This window comes from Sus scrofa, chromosome 2, assembly GCF_000003025.6.
Source record: "Sus scrofa isolate TJ Tabasco breed Duroc chromosome 2, Sscrofa11.1, whole genome shotgun sequence".
NCBI lineage: Eukaryota > Metazoa > Chordata > Mammalia > Artiodactyla > Suidae > Sus > Sus scrofa.
Window position 1 is genome coordinate 142,401,269 of NC_010444.4, and position 20,373 is coordinate 142,421,641.

The window sequence follows — 20,373 nt, forward strand, 5'->3', positions numbered from 1 at the left end:
CCGGCTCCTACCGGAAGTGTAAATGCTGGGAGGGAGCCGGAAAGGACCCAAGCCACCTTGCGGGATTTAGATGGTGTAGAAGCGCTTATTTCTTCTGTAGAGTCTGGGCTTCACCTCTACCGCGCCCTGTACCCTTCCTGGGGTCTTTTTTGCCTCCTTCCTAGGTCCTTTGCCTCCTGTCCCGGAAAGCCGTCTCACTGCCTCACGATGCCCCAGCTCGGATTCCTGCATGGAAGGGCCTGGGCTGCGCTGCTTGGCCAGCTCCGGCGGCCGCCCGGTGCCGTATGCATTGGGGCGGTCCGTTCTCATAGCCAGGTGAGCCAGACTGAGCTAGCTCTGGTCTGTCGGGGCAGGATTTCCAGGTCTGAAAGCATGGGCTCGCGGCCTGCACTCCCGCACTGTCACAGTCGGTTTTTATTGCGTGCCCACCAAGTGCCGACACAGAGCCTTTTAGGATGCTCTGTCATTAATCATAGCCATCTTGAGAGGTTGGGGTTATTATTTCTACTTTATAGTTGAGGAAATGAAGGCTGCCAGGTTAAATGACTTACCTATGGCTGCATAGTGAGGGAACATTTTAATGTAGATTCATAATCCCTTTCAGAACCTTTTGGCGTCTAGCACATAAACAAACTTTAAGCAAAATATATGAACGTTCCACTGAGGTGACTAATGACCCTAAATAGACTGAATTCACATTAGAATTTACGTCAAAATGAGACTCCTTCATATCCCCCCCACTCCGATTTTTAGTTTTCAGAGATTTTGACTTGTAGAGGAGGGAATGTGGACTTCAACTGCCATCCTTTGAAGGACAGAACCTGCCAAAGTATAGAACTACTCCACCGTCTATATCTGGAAATAAACAGAATCAGTGATTTTGTTGTACCTTGGGAAAAAGTCTTCTAGGAAGACTGGTCCAAGCCTAAGGACCATTACTACCTTATTAAAAATTCTTTTTTTTTTTTGAATTTTTTATTTTGTTTTTTTTTTAGGGATGCCCCTGTGGCATATGGAGGTTCCCAGGCTAGGGGACAAATTGGAGCTGTAGCTGCTGGCCTACGCCACAGCCATAGCAATGCAGGATCCAAGCCAAAACTTTGACCTACTCCACAGTTCATGGCAACACTGGATCCTTAACCCACTGAGCAAGGCCAGGGATGGAACCTGTGTCCACATGGATGCTAGTTGGATTCATTTCCACTGAGCCACGAGGGGAACTCCTTAAAAATTCTTACTTTCACTCTTTGAGTAGGAGCCGAGAACTGGGGATTGTGCTAATCCCTACTTCTAGATGGTTGGTAATGATAATGCCGGGTTGCTTTGTGCCTTCCTTGTTCCTGGGTTAAACTTTTTCACACATTAAAAAAACTCCAGGAGTTCCCGTCATGGCTCACTGGTTAATGAATCCGACTAAGAACCATGAGGTTGTGTGTTTGATCCCTGGCTTTACTCAGTGGGTCAAGGATACAGCATTGTGGTGAGCTGTGGTGTAGGTCGCAGATGTGGCCCAGATACCACATTGCTGTGGCTGTGGTGTAGGCTGGCAGCTACAGCTCCGATTAGACCCCTGGCCTCGGAACCTCTAGATGCCACAGGTGTGGCCCTAGAAAAGGCAAAAAGACAAAAAGAAAAAAAAAAAAAAAGCAAAAAACAAAAAAACCCCCAAAAAACTCCAAATGTATTGAGGAGACTTGTTTGGTAAACACCTGGTCTTTAGTCGGATTCGTTAACCACTGAGCCACGACGGGAACTTCAACACCTGGTCTTATATGTAGTACATGTACATATGTAGTACATATGTAGTACATATACATTGCAGATACAGCTGCGTTTTTGGAGGTGGGCTGAGACTGGGATAGATAGAATAACGTTCAGATTTCCTGTTGCTTAGGGACCTGAGGTCGGGGTACGTGGGGCCAGAGATATCACAGATCTGCCCTGTACTGAGAGGAGCCATATCTCACATTTATCTCACATTTATTCTGCCAGGTTGCAGAGGCAACATTAGCATCCCAACTGAAACCACATAAAGAGAAACCAAATTTTATTCTCAAGACCCCAAAGGTAATGTCCTGTTCCTTAGAGTGTCTTGGAGTTCTGCTCTCTGCTCTGCTTCTCTTCCTGATCCCTTTTTAATGGTTTTTAAAGCTCATTTTAAAAAAATCTTGACTATTCTTGAGCTTCTGGGTGGGGCTCAGAGTCATCTGAATTCAAAGTTTCACCTCCAGACCTTAGATTATAGATGTAGTTTAACTCTTTATCTTCAGTGGACCTCTTTGATCTTTGGTTTCACTCCTTTTGGTTTCTAGGGCACTAGAGATTTTAGTCCCCAGCAGATGGTTGTGAGGGAGAAAATTCTTGATATGGTTGTTAGCTGCTTTAAACGTCATGGAGCAAAGAGGTTGGATACCCCAGCATTTGAACTAAAGGTAAGAGGAGGAAAAAAGAATGCTGAACCCCATTTCTTCACCTGCCGTGTTTACTTTTTTTTTTTTTTTTTTTGGTCTTTTTAGGGCCGCACTTGGGCATATGGAGGTTCCCAGGCTAGGGGTCGAATCAGAGCTGTAGCCGCTGGCCTACACCACAGCCACAGCAACACTGGATCCTTAACCCACTGAGTGAGTTCCAGGATCAAACCTGCATCCTCATGGATACTAGTCAGATACGCTAACTGCTGAGCCATGACGGGAACTTCCTAACTTGTTTCCTAAAGGGCTTCTAGCCTATGCTTTGGACTCCTCCTTTTTTTTGTTTTGTTTTGTTTTTTTTGTTTTGGTCTTTTGTCTTTTTAGGGCCACACCTGAGGCATATGGAGGTTTTCAGGCTGGGGGTCCAATGGAGCTACAGCTGCCAGCCTACACCACAGCCACAGCAGCTCAGGCTCTGGGCCTTGTCTGCGACCTACACCACAGCCCCCAGCAATGCCGGATCCTTAACCTGCTGAGCAAAGCCAGGAATTGAATCTGCGTCTTCTTGGTACTAGTTGCGTTCGTTGACCACTGAGGCATGATGGAAACTCCTGGACTCCTCTTTTTAACGGTGGTTCTTTCTGTTTGACCCTTGCAGGAAATGCTTACTGAGAGGTATGGCGAGGACTCTGGGCTCATCTACGATCTGAAGGATCAGGGTGGAGAGCTGCTGTCTTTGCGCTATGACCTTACTGTATCCTTCTGAGTTCTGGGGCCTGACTTAACTCTTTCTAAACCCAGAGGACTTTCTCTGACAAAAGGGGCAAGAATGACTCTGGGATCCTTATGGTTTGTTAGCAGTAGCCTTTACTGCCAGTTTTTTCCAGAAGGCAATCCTGCCAGCAGGGCCTGGCCTAGAGCACTGTCATTTAGATTTATAATGTGTCAGAATCCTTTGGGGAAGCTTCCAAAAAGGCAGATCCTTGACCTCTAGCCCCACATATTCTTAATTCTGTAGCCTGAGTGGGGCTCAGCAATTTGCAGTATAAACAGGTATCTGGGTAATTAAGATGCAGGTTAAGGAACTTTAACATAGAAGTTGTAGGCAAATCCAAGTCCCAAAGCTTGACAATTCTGAGACAGTTGAGAATTGATCTTAGTGGGAGGAAATGGCACAGACTTGAAGGTCTTGGGTCATTTTTATCTCTGCTTCCCTTACGTTCTACCAAAATTGTGGTTTTGCTAGGTGAGATTCCTTCATTTGCCACTTTTTTTTTTTTTTTTTTTGCTGTACCCATGGCAGTTCCCCTGGCCAGGGATTGAACCTGCGTCACAGCGGTGACAATGCCACACCCTTAACCCGCTGCGTCACAGGGGAATTCCACCGCCATTCCGTATTTATTGGTTGCTTAGCACTGCTTGGAGTTAGTGGAGAGTCAGAGAGATTCCTTGTTCTCATCCTAGTGCATGAGATCCAGTTGATAGAGGCCCAGACTTTACACTGGGCCGAAGCTTCGGATGCAGTATCCTTCTTCCTTAACCTTTTGATGTGAGGTCCCTTTTGCTCGTTATCTGGCCATGAATAAAGTGAAGAAGATGAAACGCTACCATGTTGGAAAGGTGTGGCGGCGGGAGAGTCCAACCATAGTCCAAGGCCGCTACAGGGAGTTCTGCCAGTGTGTAAGTGAGCTGAAGAGGGCAGCATGGTTCGGTAGTTCCGGGGGCCACAGCCTGGGACCTGGCAGCTCAGTGATTTTTTTTTTTCCCCCTGTCTTTTTCTTTGTTGTAGGATTTTGACATTGCTGGTCATTTTGACCCTATGATCCCTGATGCAGAATGTGTGAAGATCATGTGTGAAATCCTTAGTGGGTTGCAGCTGGGGGATTTTCTCATTAAGGTGAGGCCAGGGCTGAGGACTGAGCAGAGAAGTCTGGATTTTGCCTGATGGTGTCTCAAAACATTGGTGACCCCCACCATTAAGCCTGCAGTGCTAGGACTTTCTTATTTCATATAGATCTATGCTTCTGTAGTCATCCTATGAAATTTCTTTTCTATCCTTTTTATGGATCAGGAGACTAGGGGACTGCCATTGTTTTGAGGGAGACGTCATTGACAAGACACTTGGGTTGTCCATTGAGTTCACAGGTCAATGACCGGCGGCTTTTGGATGGGATATTTGCTGTCTGTGGTGTTCCTGAAAGCAAGTTCCATGCCATCTGCTCCTCGGTAGACAAACTAGACAAGGTAAGAAGACTCACTTCACTCGACCCTATCAGAGTTTCTCTCCTGCTTTCCGGTCTGTACCCTTAGAGGAAAATAAGGAGATGATGACTGGAAGTGAGCTCTTTGTGGGAGGAAGGTAAGGAGACATTCTGAAGCAAGATCTGAGTTTTTATGCAGTGGAGATTATGGGCTGTATTTCCAAAGCTGCCTCTGACTTTGCTGAGGATAGCGTTAGCTACTTGGGATACATATAGTGAATGAAAATGACGTGCCTTTTTACATGTAGAGAAAGATGGATGTGGGGGCTAGGCTAATGTTTGGGTTTTGTGCAGATGTCTTGGAAAGATGTGAGACATGAGATGGTGGCAAAGAGAGGCCTGGCTCCTGAAGTGGCAGATCGAATTGGGGATTATGTTCAATGTCATGGTAAGAGTCAGTGTTTTCTGGAGTTCCTGCAGTGGCGCAGTGGGCTAATAATCTGGCTTGTCTCTGGAGGCGCTGATTCGATCCCTGGCCCGGTGCAGTGGGTTAAGGAACTGGCATTGGCTGCAGCTGTGGCGTGGGTTGCAGCTCTGGCTCAGGTTTGATCCCTGGCACAGGGAATTAACATATGCCACTGGGGTGGCTTTGGAAAAAAAAAAAAAAAAAGAATCAGTGCTTTCCAAAGCACATGGTAGATCCAGAGTGAGGGTGTTAGGTGTATAACTTCTACCTCTGAAATAGCTCCTTCCCATTAACAGACCTTGGTTTGGATTTAATTCCCCTTTTGTTTATTGTAACCACGTTTTGTCTTCAGATGACAAAGATGGAGGTGGAGGAGGAGACTCTGGTCTTAAGTGATCAGGATCTTTTTTTTTTTTTTAAGAGAATGAAGCCGACTAGGTGGAGCACATTAGGGACAATTTGGATGAAACACATCTGGGTGAATGGCACAGACATTTTTTTCTCTCTACATGTCTCCCCAGGTGGGGTGTCGTTGGTGGAAGATATGCTCCAGGATCCTGAACTGTCCCGGAACAAGCAGGCCTTGGAGGGCTTGGGAGACCTGAAGCTGCTATTTGATTACCTGACTTTATTTGGAATTGCTGAGAAAGTGAGCTGAGTTGGGGGTGGACCTCCTGCTGTGTCGAGGGCTCTCAGGGTCCTGGGTCTTGTCTGAGACTCACTATGGCTTTGTCCCCATAGATCTCCTTTGACCTGAGCCTGGCTCGGGGCCTGGACTACTATACAGGAGTGATCTATGAAGCAGTGCTGCTACAGACCCCGGCCCAGGCTGGAGAGGAGCCACTGAATGTGGGCAGTGTGGCTGCTGGTGGGCGCTATGATGGGCTGGTGGGCATGTTTGACCCCAAAGGCCACACGGTGCCATGTGTGGGGCTCAGCATTGGGGTAGAGCGGATCTTCTCCATCGTGGAGCAGAGGATGAAGGTACGTCCTTAGGAGGGATAGAGGCGGACTGGAGGCCTTCAAACTGCTCATGTTTCTAGAGGTGTAGTTGGACTCTTTTTCTGATGGTTGTTTCTGTTTGTTTTGAATTACTAGTGCAAAGGAAGTTTTTATTAGTTTCATTTTCTCTCTCTCTCTCTTTTTTTCTTAAATTATGCAAGTGCCATATGGAAGTTCCCAAGCCAGGAATTGAATCTGAGCCACAGCTACAACCTGTGTTGCAGCTATGGCAGTGCTGGATCCTTTAACCCACTGGGCTGGGCTGGGCTGGGAATCAAACCTGTGCCTCCACAGCGACCTGAGTTGCTGCAGTCAGATTCTTTTTTTGTTTGTTTGTTTGCTTTTTAGGGCTGCACCTGCGGCATATGGAAGTTCCCAGGCTAGGGGTTGATTTGGAGCTGCTGCTGCTGGCCCACGCAACAGCTACAGCAATGCGGGATCTGAGCTGCGTCTGCAACATACGCCATAGCACACGGCAATGCCAGATCCTTCACCCACTGAGCAAAGTCAGGGATCAAACCCATAACATCATGGATTCTAGGTTGGGTTTGTGACCTGCTGAGCCACAACGGGAACTTCCGTTTGCAGTCACATTCTTAATCTACTGCTCAAACAGCAGTAACTCCATTCTCTGTCTCTTTTGTTAGACTTTTGGTGAGAAGATACGGACCACAGAGACCCAAGTATTTGTGGCCACACCACAGAAAAACTTTCTCCGGGAACGATTGAAGCTAATTGCAGAGCTTTGGGATGCTGGGATCAAGGTATCGTGGAGCTGATATCCAAACCTTCTAGGTATATGGAATTCAGGCACCAGGCCCATTTCTACCTTCTGCTTAGGGTGGAACGCAAGACGTTTTTCGTCCTCACTAGAGTGTCTAAGGGTACAAGGCTACTTACCTTCTTCTCTGGATATGCTTGCTCCTGGGGTTTGAGTGGTGGTCACTTCTAAGCTCCCTATTCTTTTTGCTTTTTTAAGGGCCACACCTGTGGCATATGGAAGTTCCCAGGCTAGGGGTCGAATTGGAGCTGCAGTTTCAGGTCTACACCACAGCCACAGCAATGCCAGATCAGAGCCTCCACTGCCACCTACACCACAGCTTATGGCAATGCCGGATCCTTTACCCACTGAGCGGGGCCAGGGATTGAACCCACATCCTCGTAGATACTAGTCGGATTCATTTCTTCTGAATCACACTGGAATTCTGTATGGTCCCTATTCTTTGTTCACTGTTTTTAGGCAGAGCTGATGTATAAGAACAACCCAAAACTACTAACCCAACTGCACTACTCTGAGGACATGGGTATTCCACTGGTGGTCATTATTGGTGAGCAAGAACTGAAGGAAGGGTTCATCAAGCTGCGTTCAGTGGCCAGCAGGGAGGAGGTGAGTGCGGCAGTCAGAAATAGAAGGGACCAAATGTTTCTCCCTTTCTTAGATTCTTTAAGAAATATGTGGAGTTCCCGTCATGGCGCAGTGGTTAACGAATCCGACTAGGAACCATGAGGTTGCGGGTTGGATCCCTGCCCTTGCTCAGTGGGTTAGGGATCCGGCATTGCCGTGAGCTGTGGTGTAGGTCGCAGACGCGGCTCGGATCCCGCGTTGCTGTGGCTCTGGCGTAGGCCGGTGGCTACAGCTCCTATTCGACCCCTAGCCTGGGAACCTCCATATGCCGCAGGAGCGGCCCAAAGAAATAGCAAAAAGACAAAAAAAAAAAAAAAAAAAAAAGAAAAGAAAAGAAATACGTATCTTCTGGCTAAGGAAATATCTCCAGGGTTTATAGTGATAGAGATGAATGAGTACCCCCTCCAGGCAGCCATTGTAGCCAATGATGGCTGGGCAGGCAAGAAGACAAATGAAATCTCTTTGGGTATCTGGAGATAAAATAAACATAGATCCGGTGTTTGAATCCCTTTAGTCTTGAGCTCCTACCTTCTTCAGGTCAGCTTGAAGCCCAGACTCCCTACCGGTTGCATAGGTCATGGGAATAGTTGCCAAATTAAATGAATCTGGAAAAGCAGTGTCTGAGGTGCTAGTATCACTCTCTAGTTTGTCACATGAAGATTCTCTTATGTTTCAGGTGGCCATTAAGCGAGAAAATCTTGTGGCTGAAATTCAGAAGCGACTATCTGAGTCTTGATCCTTGCCTGAATGCCACCTGCTGCTCTTTGTAGAAAAGGTTTCATCTAGGACTGAGTTCCTGTTCCACAACTTTACAACTGCTGGCCAGGATGGCTGACTCGTGCCTACGCATCCTCCATCTTTTCTGGGTACAGAATTGTAGGAGGTCCTGAGGACTCTGGGGCTAGTGAGAGCAGCTATACTGCATGGGCGCAGATGGCTGGTATGTGACAGAGACATGCTCTAACTGCAGAGGCAGATGGCAGACTTGCAGTGCCGTTGAACGCTGCCAACATGTGCTAATAAGATGGTTGCTGTGAACAAGTCTCTGGGAAAGTCACCTCAGGTTGAGACGATTCTGAACCACTGAGATCAGAAGTCATGTCTTAGCCTTCCACTCTTCGCTTCTGAACCAAATTCTGGGCAGTTTGACCACTGTGTGGTCTTGGCCTGTCCAGGGAGTTTTTGGTAAACAGCAAGAAGGGGCAATGACTGCTCTCTGTTTTGTTTGAGGACAGAGATGCTAGCCCAAGGGCCCAGCAGTGCCCATATTAATATGACGTCTCTCTAGCCTACCCAGTGTTAATCAGGGTGAGGCCGTCTGTTTAATAATCTTGAATGTTGAATTTAATAGGCGACCTGACAAGATGGAGATCTGATCTTTTGAGACTTTGGAGACCATTACCTATGCCTGCTCTAACTAGTCCATGTCCTGCCGTGGAGGTGGCTGTTCTAGAAGTGGTTGTATAATATATTAAATAAAATATTAAATCTAGAAGCTTGGGTAATTTGTTATCGAGGGATTTGTTTGCATAGGCCATAGAAAACGCTTGAGTGCACACTGGAGGATGCAGTGAGCTAAGAGGAACGTCCCTGGGGTGATGTTTTATTTTTGGTGAAGGGAACAGCCATGCTTCCTCCTCCCCGCAGCTGTGAGATACAGTCACCTCACTAAGTCAGTGTGTAGTGTGACATTTGCTAGAGTTCTTCACCCTAGAGTGTTGCTGATGACTGGCCTTCCCAGGTCCGATCGTGTTGATTAAATTGTGCCCTGTAGATTGAATAATTGTGATGTTTCTCAGTTGAAGGAAAAATGAGTTAACCAAGGGGTGATAGCATTGCTTCAAGATAAAGAGACAAAATGCAAACAGCGCTTTCAGTTTGTGCATTAGGAAGACTACAGCCTGTGCAAACTCTTAGGAGCTCTGGGGCCCTATCTTCAGTGCACACAGGTAAAGAGGCATCTAGAGCCCCTGATAACAGAACTTCAGCCTTAAGAAGGTTTGGAAACTCTTGGCAGTGCACGCAGGTTGGTTAGACTAGACCGGAGGGCGCTGATCTGAACTTCATTTTCCTCTTACGTAAAATGGAAGGGTTGAATCTGTGCTTGTTTTTAAAGCCAGGGTGAAAAACCCTCGCAGGCGCCCTTACTTCCGCGTTGCTTCATACTCCCCTTGCGCATGCGCCATTTCCTTGGAGCAGGGGCGGGGCCGACGATCTTGTTTTAGAAATCCTCCAGTCCTTAGCTCGTTTAGAACACGAGACTCTAAGCTTATTGGAGGGCGGGCTTGCCTTACGGCGCAAGGCCGCTTTTTACGGCATTTTCCGGCTTTCCATTCACTTCGCTGTGAAGATGGCGTCGGGTAGCGGGGTAGGTGTTGTGTGTGAGGAGGCTTGGGATGGGGGGTGCGGGGCGGCTTTTCGGCGCTGAATACCCCGCACCCGCCTGGCTTCCCGACACCTCCTGGCGATCTAACCGCCTTGGTTTGAGAGCTCCCCCGTAAGGCCCTGGCGCAGGGTCATCGGAAGCGGGAAGGTCTCGGGTTGGGGTCCTGAGGCAACCTCAGCCTCCCGGTGCTGTCCGGAGAGGCTTCGCTCTTCCCAGGTCCCGGGGCCGCCTTAGCGGCTGGGGAGCGGTTTCTTCTGTTTGTCCAGGGGTCGGACACGATTAGCGACGAATCTTCAGCCCCTTTTCCCCCACAGGCAAAAAACTTGGACTTTCGCCGAAAGTGGGACAAAGATGAATATGAGAAGCTTGCGGAGAAGAGGCTCACAGAAGAGAGAGAAAAGAAGGATGGTGGGTGCCTGTTCCATCAAGTGCTAAGTGTACTGCAGATGCGAAGCAATGGTTAGCGAGTCGGTGGGGGGTTGAAACGCGCTGCCCCCTTTCCTGTGTAACCTCCGGCAGAATAGTGCCTCCCTGGCTCCTCAGGTAGAAAAGTAAGATAGGCGTGAGGAGATGAACTGAAATGGTTTGGAGGTGCTTTCCGGCTCTGCGGTTCCCTGCTTCCTTGCCCTTCCTTTGCTTGGCTCATTTAGTGCTTTCCTCAAGTACAGGGAAGACAGTGGAATCCTCAGTAGTGATCCTCAGAAGAAGTTAAGTGGAGTGTTTTTGCTGCTGTGTATTGCTGCTATTGAACGTGGGATTCTTAACACCGGATTCTTAACCTGGGGAACGTGGGATTGATTGTTTCATCTAGTGCTTACGGCTGTTCTCTGTGCCTTACATTTTGTCAGGGAGTTGGTCTTATTTTCTTTTCTGTTTTCAGACTTGTACTTTCTTTTGCTTTACTTGCATACTCCAGCACTTTTGGTTTTTATGTAACTCATGCAATAGTACTTGGCATATAGCAGATATTTCCTAGATAATAGTTCTTCTTTAAAAAACTTCCCCAGCTCTCAGAAGATTGCCGTGTTACACATGGGGTATCTGTCTGAAAACACTAAATGAGTGGTCTTGCTTTTCTTTTCTTTTTTGTCTTTTTAGCAGCATTCGCAGCATATGAAGGTTCCCAGTCTAGGGGTCGAGTCCGAGCCATAGCTGCTGGCCTACACCACAGCTCACAGCAACACCGGATTCTTAACCCACTGAGGCCAGGGATCAAACCTACGTCCTCATGGATACTAGTCAGATTCATTTCCGCTGAGCCAGGATGGGAACGCCATAGACTTGTTGGCTTTAAAGTGGAGAAAAGATGTAGGGAGTTAAGGATTGCTTATCATTTTTGCTGTGTTGAAATTCTCTGTAGCTACTGCTAGAAGGGACTCTTTTGTCCCTTGCTTCAGGTTTCAAAAAAGAAATGAAGGTAGACTTCTGGATTTTGCATTTTATGCATTTCTTTTCCTTTCTGGCTAAGGATCTCTGATAATGAAGCGACTTCCTTCCCCATTATATTCCAGGAAAGCCCGTGCAGCCAGTCAAGCGAGAGCTTCTCCGGCATAGAGATTACAAGGTGGACCTGGAATCCAAGCTCGGGAAGACAATTGTCATTACCAAGACTACCCCACAGTCTGAGATGGGAGGGTAAGTGGCTTTTCATTTATCTCTGCATCCAGGAGTAAGTCACATAAAACTAGGTTGGTTTCAGGAAGTGTTGAGCAGGATACTTGGCCCCAGAATAATAACCTTGTTTTCTGTCATTCCATGCTTTGTTCTCCAAGGCCTCAAGTTAACATAATAGTGTCTCTACGAGGTGTCACTCTGTAGGCTTTGTTATATTAGTACTATAACTACTTCTTAATATCTTAAAGGGAATTGTTTGTTCTCCTGCCAGAGGAAGACATGAAGGAAAGGTCTACTGAGGAGATGTCTAGGGGAGGAATTAGGTGAAGCTAGAATGAAGCCCAGGAGCTGTTGATGGTGGATAAAGGGGGTTAAGGTTGTGGACTAACTAGCTGCAAAGGTTGTAGTTGTTACGGATTTCCTGGTTGTGCACCTTGCTATTAGACCAAGACTATAAGCTTTAGAAAGAAGGCTCCCACAGGAACTCTCCTTCCTTTGGCCCACCACTACTTCTCTGTCCAGTTAGGTTTTCCAGCAGGAGGATCACACAGATAGCAATGTGTGACACTTCTCTGAGCTGCTTAGTAGACCCGCTGTTGTCATTCCTCTTTGTGTTAGTTATCTGCTGCTATAGAAATGAATACATTAACCCAAGACTTAGCAGCGTAAAACAGCAGGTAGCTCACAATATCTGGGGGTAAGGAATCTGGGACTTACTTAGGTGGTTCTGGCTCAGGCTTTCTCACAAAGTTGCCCTCAAAGGTCTGCATTCATCTGAGGTATAAGTGGGTCTAGAGGGTCTGCTTCCTAGCTCTGTCATGCTGTGGTGTGGAGGCCTCTTTGTTCTAAAAAGAACTTTGATTTCAAAATACATGTTTCTTGGTCAAAAGCGACAAAATCCTTACAACAATCCACCAACCCGAGTGCTGTTTCTTTCTGTTTTCTAGGTATTACTGCAATGTCTGTGACTGTGTAGTGAAAGACTCTATCAACTTCCTGGATCACATTAATGGAAAGAAACGTAAGGCTCAGAGGTAGTTTGGGGCTGGGATGGGAATTGGAGATAGGGTGGGGGAAAGGGTCATTTCTCTTGGGCCTCTTTTTTAATGTCAAGGGAATTCTATAGTTCCTTCAGCATAGGATCCTTTACTATTTATTTAATGTTTCTGGAGTCCAAGAGGTGCGAATCTGTTCTAGACTCTCAACAAGCCCAAGCCCAAACCATGGTCTTTTCTTGGGCCCAGCTGTCCACACTCACATGCATGTACTCTGTAAGGATAGTTGAAAGCCGCTTATATCTTGTTATCTGGAGCTGCTGCCAAAGGATATATATTTTTTTTTTTTAGCCATATTATTTTTTTGCATGCTTTCTGAGATTTTTGAATGTTAGGAAGACTTTTTGAGAGACTTAGGATTTTTTTTTTTTTTTCTCCTTTTTAGGGCCACACCCACGCCATATGCAAGTTCCCAGGCTAGGGGTCGAATCATAGCTACAGCTGCTGGCCTGCACCACAGCCAGGCAATGCCAGATCTGAGCTGTCTCTGTAACCCACACCACAGCTCACAGCAACTCCAGATCCTTAACCCACTGAACCAGGCCAGGGATCGAACCTGTGTCCTCATGGATGCTAGTCAGATTCGTTAACCACTCAGCCACGATGGGAACTCCAGGGACTTAGGATGTTGTTGTAATGACCTTCCTCACTATTGACCCCACCCAGATCAACGAAACCTGGGCATGTCTATGCGTGTGGAACGTTCTACCTTGGATCAGGTGAAGAAACGTTTTGAAGTCAACAAGAAGAAGATGGAAGAGAAGCAGAAGGATTATGATTTTGAGGAAAGAATGAAGGAACTCAGAGAAGAGGTGGGCTCTACAATCCTTCCCTTCCCTCTCCCCCAGCTTTGAATTTTATGTTATGAATCATAGTGAGGCTCTCTTCCTCAGTCCACTCCCATCCCCAGGGGAGAGTTGTATTTCCTGAATTTCTGTATATTAAGGGAAACTTTTATTGCCTTTATTTGGGACTCATGACTGAAAGAAATAGCTCTAAACCTATCCTTTTTTCCCCTGAACTCTCTGGCCATGCTTTTTTTTTTTTTTTTTTTTTTTTTTAATGGCTGCATCTGTGGTCTATAGGAGTTCCTGGGCCATGGGTTGAATGGGAGCTGCAGCTTAGGCCTACACCACAGCCATGGCAACACTGGATCTAAGCCACATCTGCAGCCTACACTGCAGCTTATGGCAATGCTGGATCCTTAACCCAGTGAGTGAGGCTAGGAATCAAACCTGTATCCTCCTAGACACTAGTTGGTTCTTAACCTACTGAGGCACAACAGGAACTCCCATACTTTTTTTTAAATTTTCAGGAGTGATTAATTAAATGTACCTAGTCTGCAAGAGGCCTGTGAAACCAGGCTGACTGGGTTGGAATTCTGTTTCCTCCACTTACTGTCTGTGATTCTTTGGCCAGTTATATAACCTCTCTGTGCATCTGTTTTCCCATGTTAGAGATCTTAATATATTATGTACAGAAAGAATAAATACACACACACAAATAAACAAGAGGAGTTCCTACATTGTTCGGATCCTGCACTGCTCTGCCTGTGGCATAGGCTGGCAGATGCAGCTCTGATTCAACCCCTAGCCTGGGAATTTCCATATGCCTTGGGTGAGGCCTTAAAAAGAAAAATAGTAATAAGCTTAAAAAAAAAAAGGAAAAAGAAAAAATATTTTATATACGTAAAGCACTTAAATCAGTTTCTGGCTTATACTATGTGCCCCAGAATGTTAGTTCCTATCATGTGCTTTACTCCCATTACTGTGTTAAGATACAGACATGAGACGTATTGACAACCTCTCTTTGTTGTCCCTTACGATCTTTACCGTGGCTTTTCCTTAGTCTTGAAATTTTATTATTATTATTATTATTATTATTATTATTATTTTGCCATTTCTTGGACTGCTCCCGCGGCGTATGGAGGTTTCCAGGCTGGGGTTGAATTGGAGCTGTAGCCACCGGCCTACGCCAGAGCCACAGCAACGCCTGATCCTCATGGTTCCTGGTCAGATTCGTTAACCACTGAGTCACAATGGGAACTCTAAAATTTTATTATCTTTAATTATTTTCTCCTAAAGATGGAAAGGACACTCACCTGTTTCTTTCATCAGTGTTTGGCTCAGGAGTCCGAACTGATACTGAGTGATTTTCCCTCTAGGAGGAAAAGGCCAAAGCCTACAAGAAAGAGAAACAGAAGGAGAAGAAAAGGAGGGCCGAGGAGGACTTGACGTTTGAGGAGGATGATGAGATGGCAGCTGTGATGGGCTTCTCTGGCTTTGGTTCCACAAAGAAGAGTTACTGAGGCTTGCTGTGCTTGGCTCTTTGCTGGGCCTAATTTTGTGTGTGTGGGCATCAGTTTTCGGGAGGTACTCGGGAAAGTGTAGCAATGGGGAGGGCTAGAGGGGATTGTGGTTTCCCTCTGCCTTGGGAGAGAGCCCGGGATGCAGAGGTAATGCTGTGGCATATGCCTCCAGCCTCAGTGTATCCCTGGAGTCCCAGGACCTCTGACCATCTGAGTTCCCAATAAAGAAAAACCTCCTCTTCAGAGGCTGCTTTCCCGAAACTCCCCCTGCATCTTTCTCTCTTCATCTGTCCGGTCTCCTATCTGAACATCCTACATTTATCCTGTGTTCTGCCTTTGTTTTTATTTTGACTCTTGCTTAGCCTACAGCAGAAGGGTTCTCTGGGTCCCCCATTTCCAGCTGATAGCATACCTTTGATCAACCCCCCTTCCCCATTCTCTCCATCTCTCCCAGCCCCCTGTGGTTCTCTGGCCACCTGTGCATGCATGGGTCCGTGGTGTGAGCGGGTATGTGTGCATGAATCTGTCACAGAGGGAGCCTGAGCTAGCGCCTCAGAGCATTGCTGCCTTGGGGCCTGATGTGCACAGGTTCCTCAGAGCATGTAACAGAACATTAAATGGGATGAGTGTTTGGTGTGGTTTTTTTGTCTGGTGAGTTTTTTAACCTTTGTTCTTCGTATGTAGATTGTTCAGCTTTTCCTGATTGTTTCATTTTATTGAGGATTACTCTGTTTTTTTTCTTCCTTATAAGCAGGCTCTTGGAAGAACCTGTTTGATGCAAAAAAGAAAAAGGAGAAAACCTCATATTCATATGGGAGCCCTTGGGTCTCAGAGGCTGTTCGACATGATAATAAATGGCATTGACTGGGCCTATTTCACATTTAGTGGGAACACTGCATATTCTTCCCTGTGTATTTTTTTCCCCTTCCCCACACTTACTCTTTCTCCTTTCATTTGAGCCCTGTCACTTTTTTTCCCCTAGGTTCCTTCAACATGAGTCATATTTTCCTCTGATGGGTTCTCTGGAGGAGTCTGATCAGAACTTTTCTATGGTTTTAGTTTCCTTTGATCTTTTGCTTTTGGAACAGCAGGGCTCAGGGTTGAAAAATTAGTGTTTTCCTTACTATCTGCAGTTAGGCTAGGCACAGAATTAGTTTTCACATTGTTGACATTTTGAGCAGGATAATTCTTTGTTGTGGGGGCTCCCTTGTGCATTGTAGGATATTTAGAGTATCTCTAGCCTCTACTCACTAGATGCCACTAGCACTTCCTCCTCAAATTGTGACAGAGATTCCTGTGTTCCCAGGAGTGAGCTGGGACAGAATTCCTCCCCCCAGACCCTCTGAGAAACATTGAGAAGCCGCCTTGCCTGGTTTGCTCTTACTTGAGAATTAGATAGCACAGGCTGGTTAATTAGAGCAAAAACAAATTTTATATTCCTTGGATCAGATAATAGTAATGCCAGGTCCCAGGGGTATGTAGGGAGGTGGGGGTGTCAGTCCCTTAAGTTGAAAAGACAAATAGTAATGACACAAACTTCAAACAGGTGAATTCTGTAACAACAGGTTCTATACCCTGAAAAATGGGCTCCATTTGGGTTAACAAGGCTGCCACCATGTGGCTTGTTGATATTCTTTACCTCTTAAAGCCCCTTTTATGTAGCATCTGAAGCACTTGTGGATCCCCCCAGAATACCATACTCTTTCCTTTGGACTTTTGTCCAAAATTCTCTTGCTGTCAGGCAAGTGTTGCCTAATTTATTTCTGGTTTGGAGGGGTTCAAGCTGCTGAGTTGAAGGAAAGAAAGGAGATGGAGTGGAAATTTTGGAGCCCAGAGAAATCCTGGAGAACTCAGATCTCTATAAGAAATTTTTTTTTTTTTTTTTGCTTTTTAGGGCCACACTCGTGGCATATGGAGGTTCCCAGGCTAGGGGTCTAATTGGAGCTACAGCTGCCAGCCTACGCTACGGCCAGAGCAACGCCAGATCCGAGCCACGTCTGCGACCTGCACCACAGATCACAGCAACGGCAGATCCTGAACACACTGGTCGAGGCCAGGGATTGAACCCGCAACCTCATGGTTCCTAGTTGGATTTACTTCTACTTCGCTACGATGGGAACTCCAGAGAAACTTTGATGCTCATGGTCTTTCTGAAAATCCAAGGAAGTTTGGCATTCTGGTTGAGGAAGATGCATTTGACTGGCTTTCATGAGTTTGTACACTCAGTGAATGAGATGCTGAGCATGTTCTAGGCCCTGGTATCTTCTGGGACAGGGCATCAAGGCCCCAGCTTTTGTGGAATTTATGTTCTAGTGGAATTGTTGATTAAAAGTGTTTAGGGGACAAAAGATCTGTATGGCTTCAGATGATTCTGTAGCTCCAGGCACCTCCCAGGGCTTCTTGCATCTTTCCTATGACTTCCAAAAATTTAAATGTGAAATTTTTTGTTTGTTTTTTAGGGCCACATCCGCAGCATATGGAGATTCCCAGGCTAGGGGTTGAATCAAAGCTACAGCTGGTGGCCTACACCATAGCCATAGCAACACAGGATCCCAGCCAAGTCTGCCACCTACACCACAGCTCATGGCGATGTCAGATCCCTAACCCACTGAGTGAGGCCAGGAACTGAACCCACAACCTCATGGTTCCTAATTGGATTCATTTCCACTGCACCACAACGGGAACTCCTAAATGTGACGATTCTTTAATCCAGCAATTCTGTTCATAAATATCTGTCCTAAAAACAGACTTGTGTATGTGTACAATATACTTACAAAGATGTTTACTGCAGATTTGTTTATAGTAGTGAAACATTTAAAATTAAACTGGTACCTTTATACTTGAGTATAAATTGTAGCCAGTACAATATATATGAATTAGTGTTTTCTTACGGCCACACTAGCAGCTTGTGGAAGTTCCTGGGCCAGAGATTGAATCTGAGGTGCGCTGTGGCAATGCCAGACCCTTTAACCCACTGTGCCCTGGCTGGGGATGGAACCCACACCTCCAGTGACCCAAGTCAGTGCAGTCGGATTTTAAGCCACTGCACTATGGTGGCAACTCTCAATACATATGAATTAGATCTACTCTATGTATTGACAAGAAAGATCTCCAAGGAGAAACTTGGTGGCTCAGTGGGTTAAGGATCCACCTGGCACTGCTGTGGATCCCACTGGTGTGGGTTCCATCCGTGGCCCAAGAACTTCCATTTGCCTTGGGTGCATCAAAAAAAAAAAAAAAAAGTAACCAAAAACAATACCTCACAAACCATTCTCCAGTAAGTGCCACCCTCCCCCCCATGTATGGGGGTAAAACTATTTGTGTGTACAGTTAAATTTTAATATACAGATTGAGGGGAAGAACTGGAGGGGTACACACCAGAATTATAATTGTGGTTAACTGGAGAAAAGTAGGAATTGTGGGATGAGAAAGGTTAGCTATTTTACGGAATACATAAAAGGTATATAGTTGTTCCTTCGCTATTTGAATAATTTTTTAAAATAGTAATACTATGTAACACCTGAGAGAGGAGCTGTGGGCTTGTCTGGTTTAGCTCGAAGTTCTAAGATAAGACCTGAAATATCCATTTGTAGCCTTTATTCTACTCTGGGGACTCAAGGCACAGCAAATGTTGATTATGTCACAGTGACCAGCCCTGGTGTGGGGGCGTGGGCAGGGGGCGGGGCGTCCGGCAGCGGCTGCTGCCTGGTAGCAGAGAAATCAGCCAGAAGCCACCGTGGCAGAACTCGCGAGGGGAAAGGGAGGTACGGGTCCTTCTCACCGCTCTGTATCTGTCCTGGGAAGGGCACTCACTGAGTGTTGATTTTTGTGGGGAAGCTGATAGGACAGTGGTTTTTCCCGGAAGCTAAATCATCCCAGATAATATTTGTTCCGGTTGGCTTATTGTGACGCAAGACTTTCTCGGTAGTGAAGATAAAATAATCCAGGCAGTACAGCTGGGCCGGCTTTAGCTCAGCGGTTCCTTCGACGTGCATTGCCTAAGCCACTCTTTCGAGAATGGTTCGAGACCCGCGGGCGCTCTCCAGCCCTTTTGCTTCTTCCTTTTTCCTAGGGTTTCTACTTGGAGAGAGCTTTTTGAAATTCCTCCCTGCACCAAAACGACCAGGTTTTTATGTCCCTTTCAACCAGGAACTAGGGTTCCTAGAAAAAATTGTTGTGCTAGGACTCTGGCAAGAAATACGGAGATGAATCCAGAGCAGCTTGGATTCACCTAGTTCAGGAAAGTAAGGAAGTGAAAATCAAAAACCACAACCCCTCGAACAAGAAAACCTTACTTTAAAAATTACTTTTGATGTTGATTATTGTTTGTTTTTTATTCCAATAGTTAAGCGTTATACCTGTATGTTTTCTAGGTCCTCAAAAAAACTTTCTTACCTGGGCTGCATTGCTTTTGTTTGTTTGTTTGTTTGCTATATCTTGACTCCCTCTTTTTACTTATATAACAATTATTTTATTCCATTTTTCCTTCCTTTCTTCCCTTCCATTTTGTCATGGTTTTGTGTTTTGTTTTTTTTTCTTTTTTTTTTAATTACAAAAAATTATGGCTGCTCCAATGGCATATGGATGTTCCTGGGCCAGGGATCACATCCAAACTGCAGTTGCAGCCTGCGCCAGAGCTGTGGCAAAACAGGATCCTTAAACCACTGTAACACAGTGGGAACTCCCTATTTTAATCCCTTTCATCACATCTAGTCATTGTATTTTATCTTAAATCTTTTCCTCTTAGACTTCTTATAATTTAGTCTGTTTTTCCCCCCGAGATTTTGCTCTTTCTTCAGTTGCTCTCAACTTTGATGAACGCTTGTCTTATTTTTTTGTGTGTGTGTGTCCGTTTTCGTTATGTTTTATTTTTGATATATTTTGTTTTTCGGATTCACAGTGTTTTTTAATATCACTAAATGACTGTTTAAGGTTAATTCAGGTTGGAGTACTGTGTTTCAGTTTTCCTGTTTCATAGTTTTTGAAAAAAATTCTCATTTTTTTGTTTCTTTATATAATATCATGCCTACCATTTTCTGTTCACTTCGAATGTCTACTTTCTAGTTTCAGCACTTGCAAATAATTCGGGCAGTCAGGGGCTTATCAGGTTTCTTAGATTGAGAGTGCCCTCTTCTGTTGGTAGAAAGGAGTGCATTTTTTCCAAATAGAAGGCACTTTTTGAAGAGTGGAGCCCAGGTTGATCTGACTTCTGATTTTGTGATTCTCTTTCATTTCTCTGGTGGTCTTCATTTTCATTCCTTGCTTCCTTCAAGCCCTCAAGGGATACGTCCCCTTTAGGTCACTACTTTCTTCCAGATGAGATGCCTTCCCAATTTTGTCATTTCTGGTCTCAATCACTTGCCAGACCTCCTTTTAGAGTCTCATTTCCTCTCACCCACCAGATCTCAGAGCTGTTGTCAGCATTTCTCCACTCAAGCTGGCACTCTTTCTGGTGGTGACTTTATCTGTCTTCCACCATTGCAGGGCCTCTGCTCCTCTCTAATATTCCGTGCCATCTTGGCCTC

The 20,373-nt window shown here is 45.7% G+C and overlaps 2 protein-coding genes across 4 annotated transcripts; both read left to right on the top strand.

The window, feature by feature from the left end:
- Nucleotides 11-8,985, top strand: LOC100521256 (probable histidine--tRNA ligase, mitochondrial). Of its 3 annotated transcripts, XM_003124048.6 has the most exons (13): nucleotides 11-315; nucleotides 1,993-2,067; nucleotides 2,313-2,432; nucleotides 3,070-3,165; nucleotides 3,966-4,091; nucleotides 4,201-4,308; nucleotides 4,557-4,655; nucleotides 4,967-5,060; nucleotides 5,600-5,727; nucleotides 5,820-6,062; nucleotides 6,728-6,844; nucleotides 7,321-7,467; nucleotides 8,162-8,985. In XM_003124048.6, the coding sequence occupies exons 1-13, from the start codon at nucleotides 208-210 to the stop codon at nucleotides 8,219-8,221; spliced, it is 1,521 nt and encodes a 506-aa protein (XP_003124096.1). In that variant the 5' UTR covers nucleotides 11-207; the 3' UTR covers nucleotides 8,222-8,985. The 3 variants fall into 3 exon arrangements, with proteins under 3 accessions (XP_003124096.1, XP_013850696.1, XP_013850697.1); XM_013995242.2 differs by lacking the exon at nucleotides 7,321-7,467; XM_013995243.2 differs by lacking the exon at nucleotides 8,162-8,985 and having other exon boundaries at nucleotides 6,728-6,875; nucleotides 7,321-7,439.
- ZMAT2 (zinc finger matrin-type 2) lies at nucleotides 9,702-15,744 on the top strand. Its single transcript, XM_003354316.4, has 6 exons — nucleotides 9,702-9,853; nucleotides 10,186-10,279; nucleotides 11,383-11,506; nucleotides 12,433-12,506; nucleotides 13,207-13,352; nucleotides 14,705-15,744. Exons 1-6 carry the CDS (start codon nucleotides 9,836-9,838, stop codon nucleotides 14,846-14,848), a joined length of 600 nt encoding a protein of 199 aa, XP_003354364.1. The 5' UTR covers nucleotides 9,702-9,835; the 3' UTR covers nucleotides 14,849-15,744.

Excerpts from the sequence above, each read along its gene's own strand:
- LOC100521256 (XM_003124048.6), top strand. The coding sequence starts at position 208 with ATGCCCCAGCTCGGATTCCTGCATGGAAGGGCCTGGGCTGCGCTGCTT. Across the intron at positions 2,433-3,069 it reads CCCCAGCATTTGAACTAAAG|GAAATGCTTACTGAGAGGTA; the intron begins GTAAGAGGAGGA and ends TGACCCTTGCAG. Across the intron at positions 4,092-4,200 it reads ACAGGGAGTTCTGCCAGTGT|GATTTTGACATTGCTGGTCA; the intron begins GTAAGTGAGCTG and ends TCTTTGTTGTAG.
- ZMAT2 (XM_003354316.4), top strand. Across the intron at positions 10,280-11,382 it reads AGAGAGAGAAAAGAAGGATG|GAAAGCCCGTGCAGCCAGTC; the intron begins GTGGGTGCCTGT and ends ATTATATTCCAG. Across the intron at positions 12,507-13,206 it reads TCACATTAATGGAAAGAAAC|ATCAACGAAACCTGGGCATG; the intron begins GTAAGGCTCAGA and ends GACCCCACCCAG.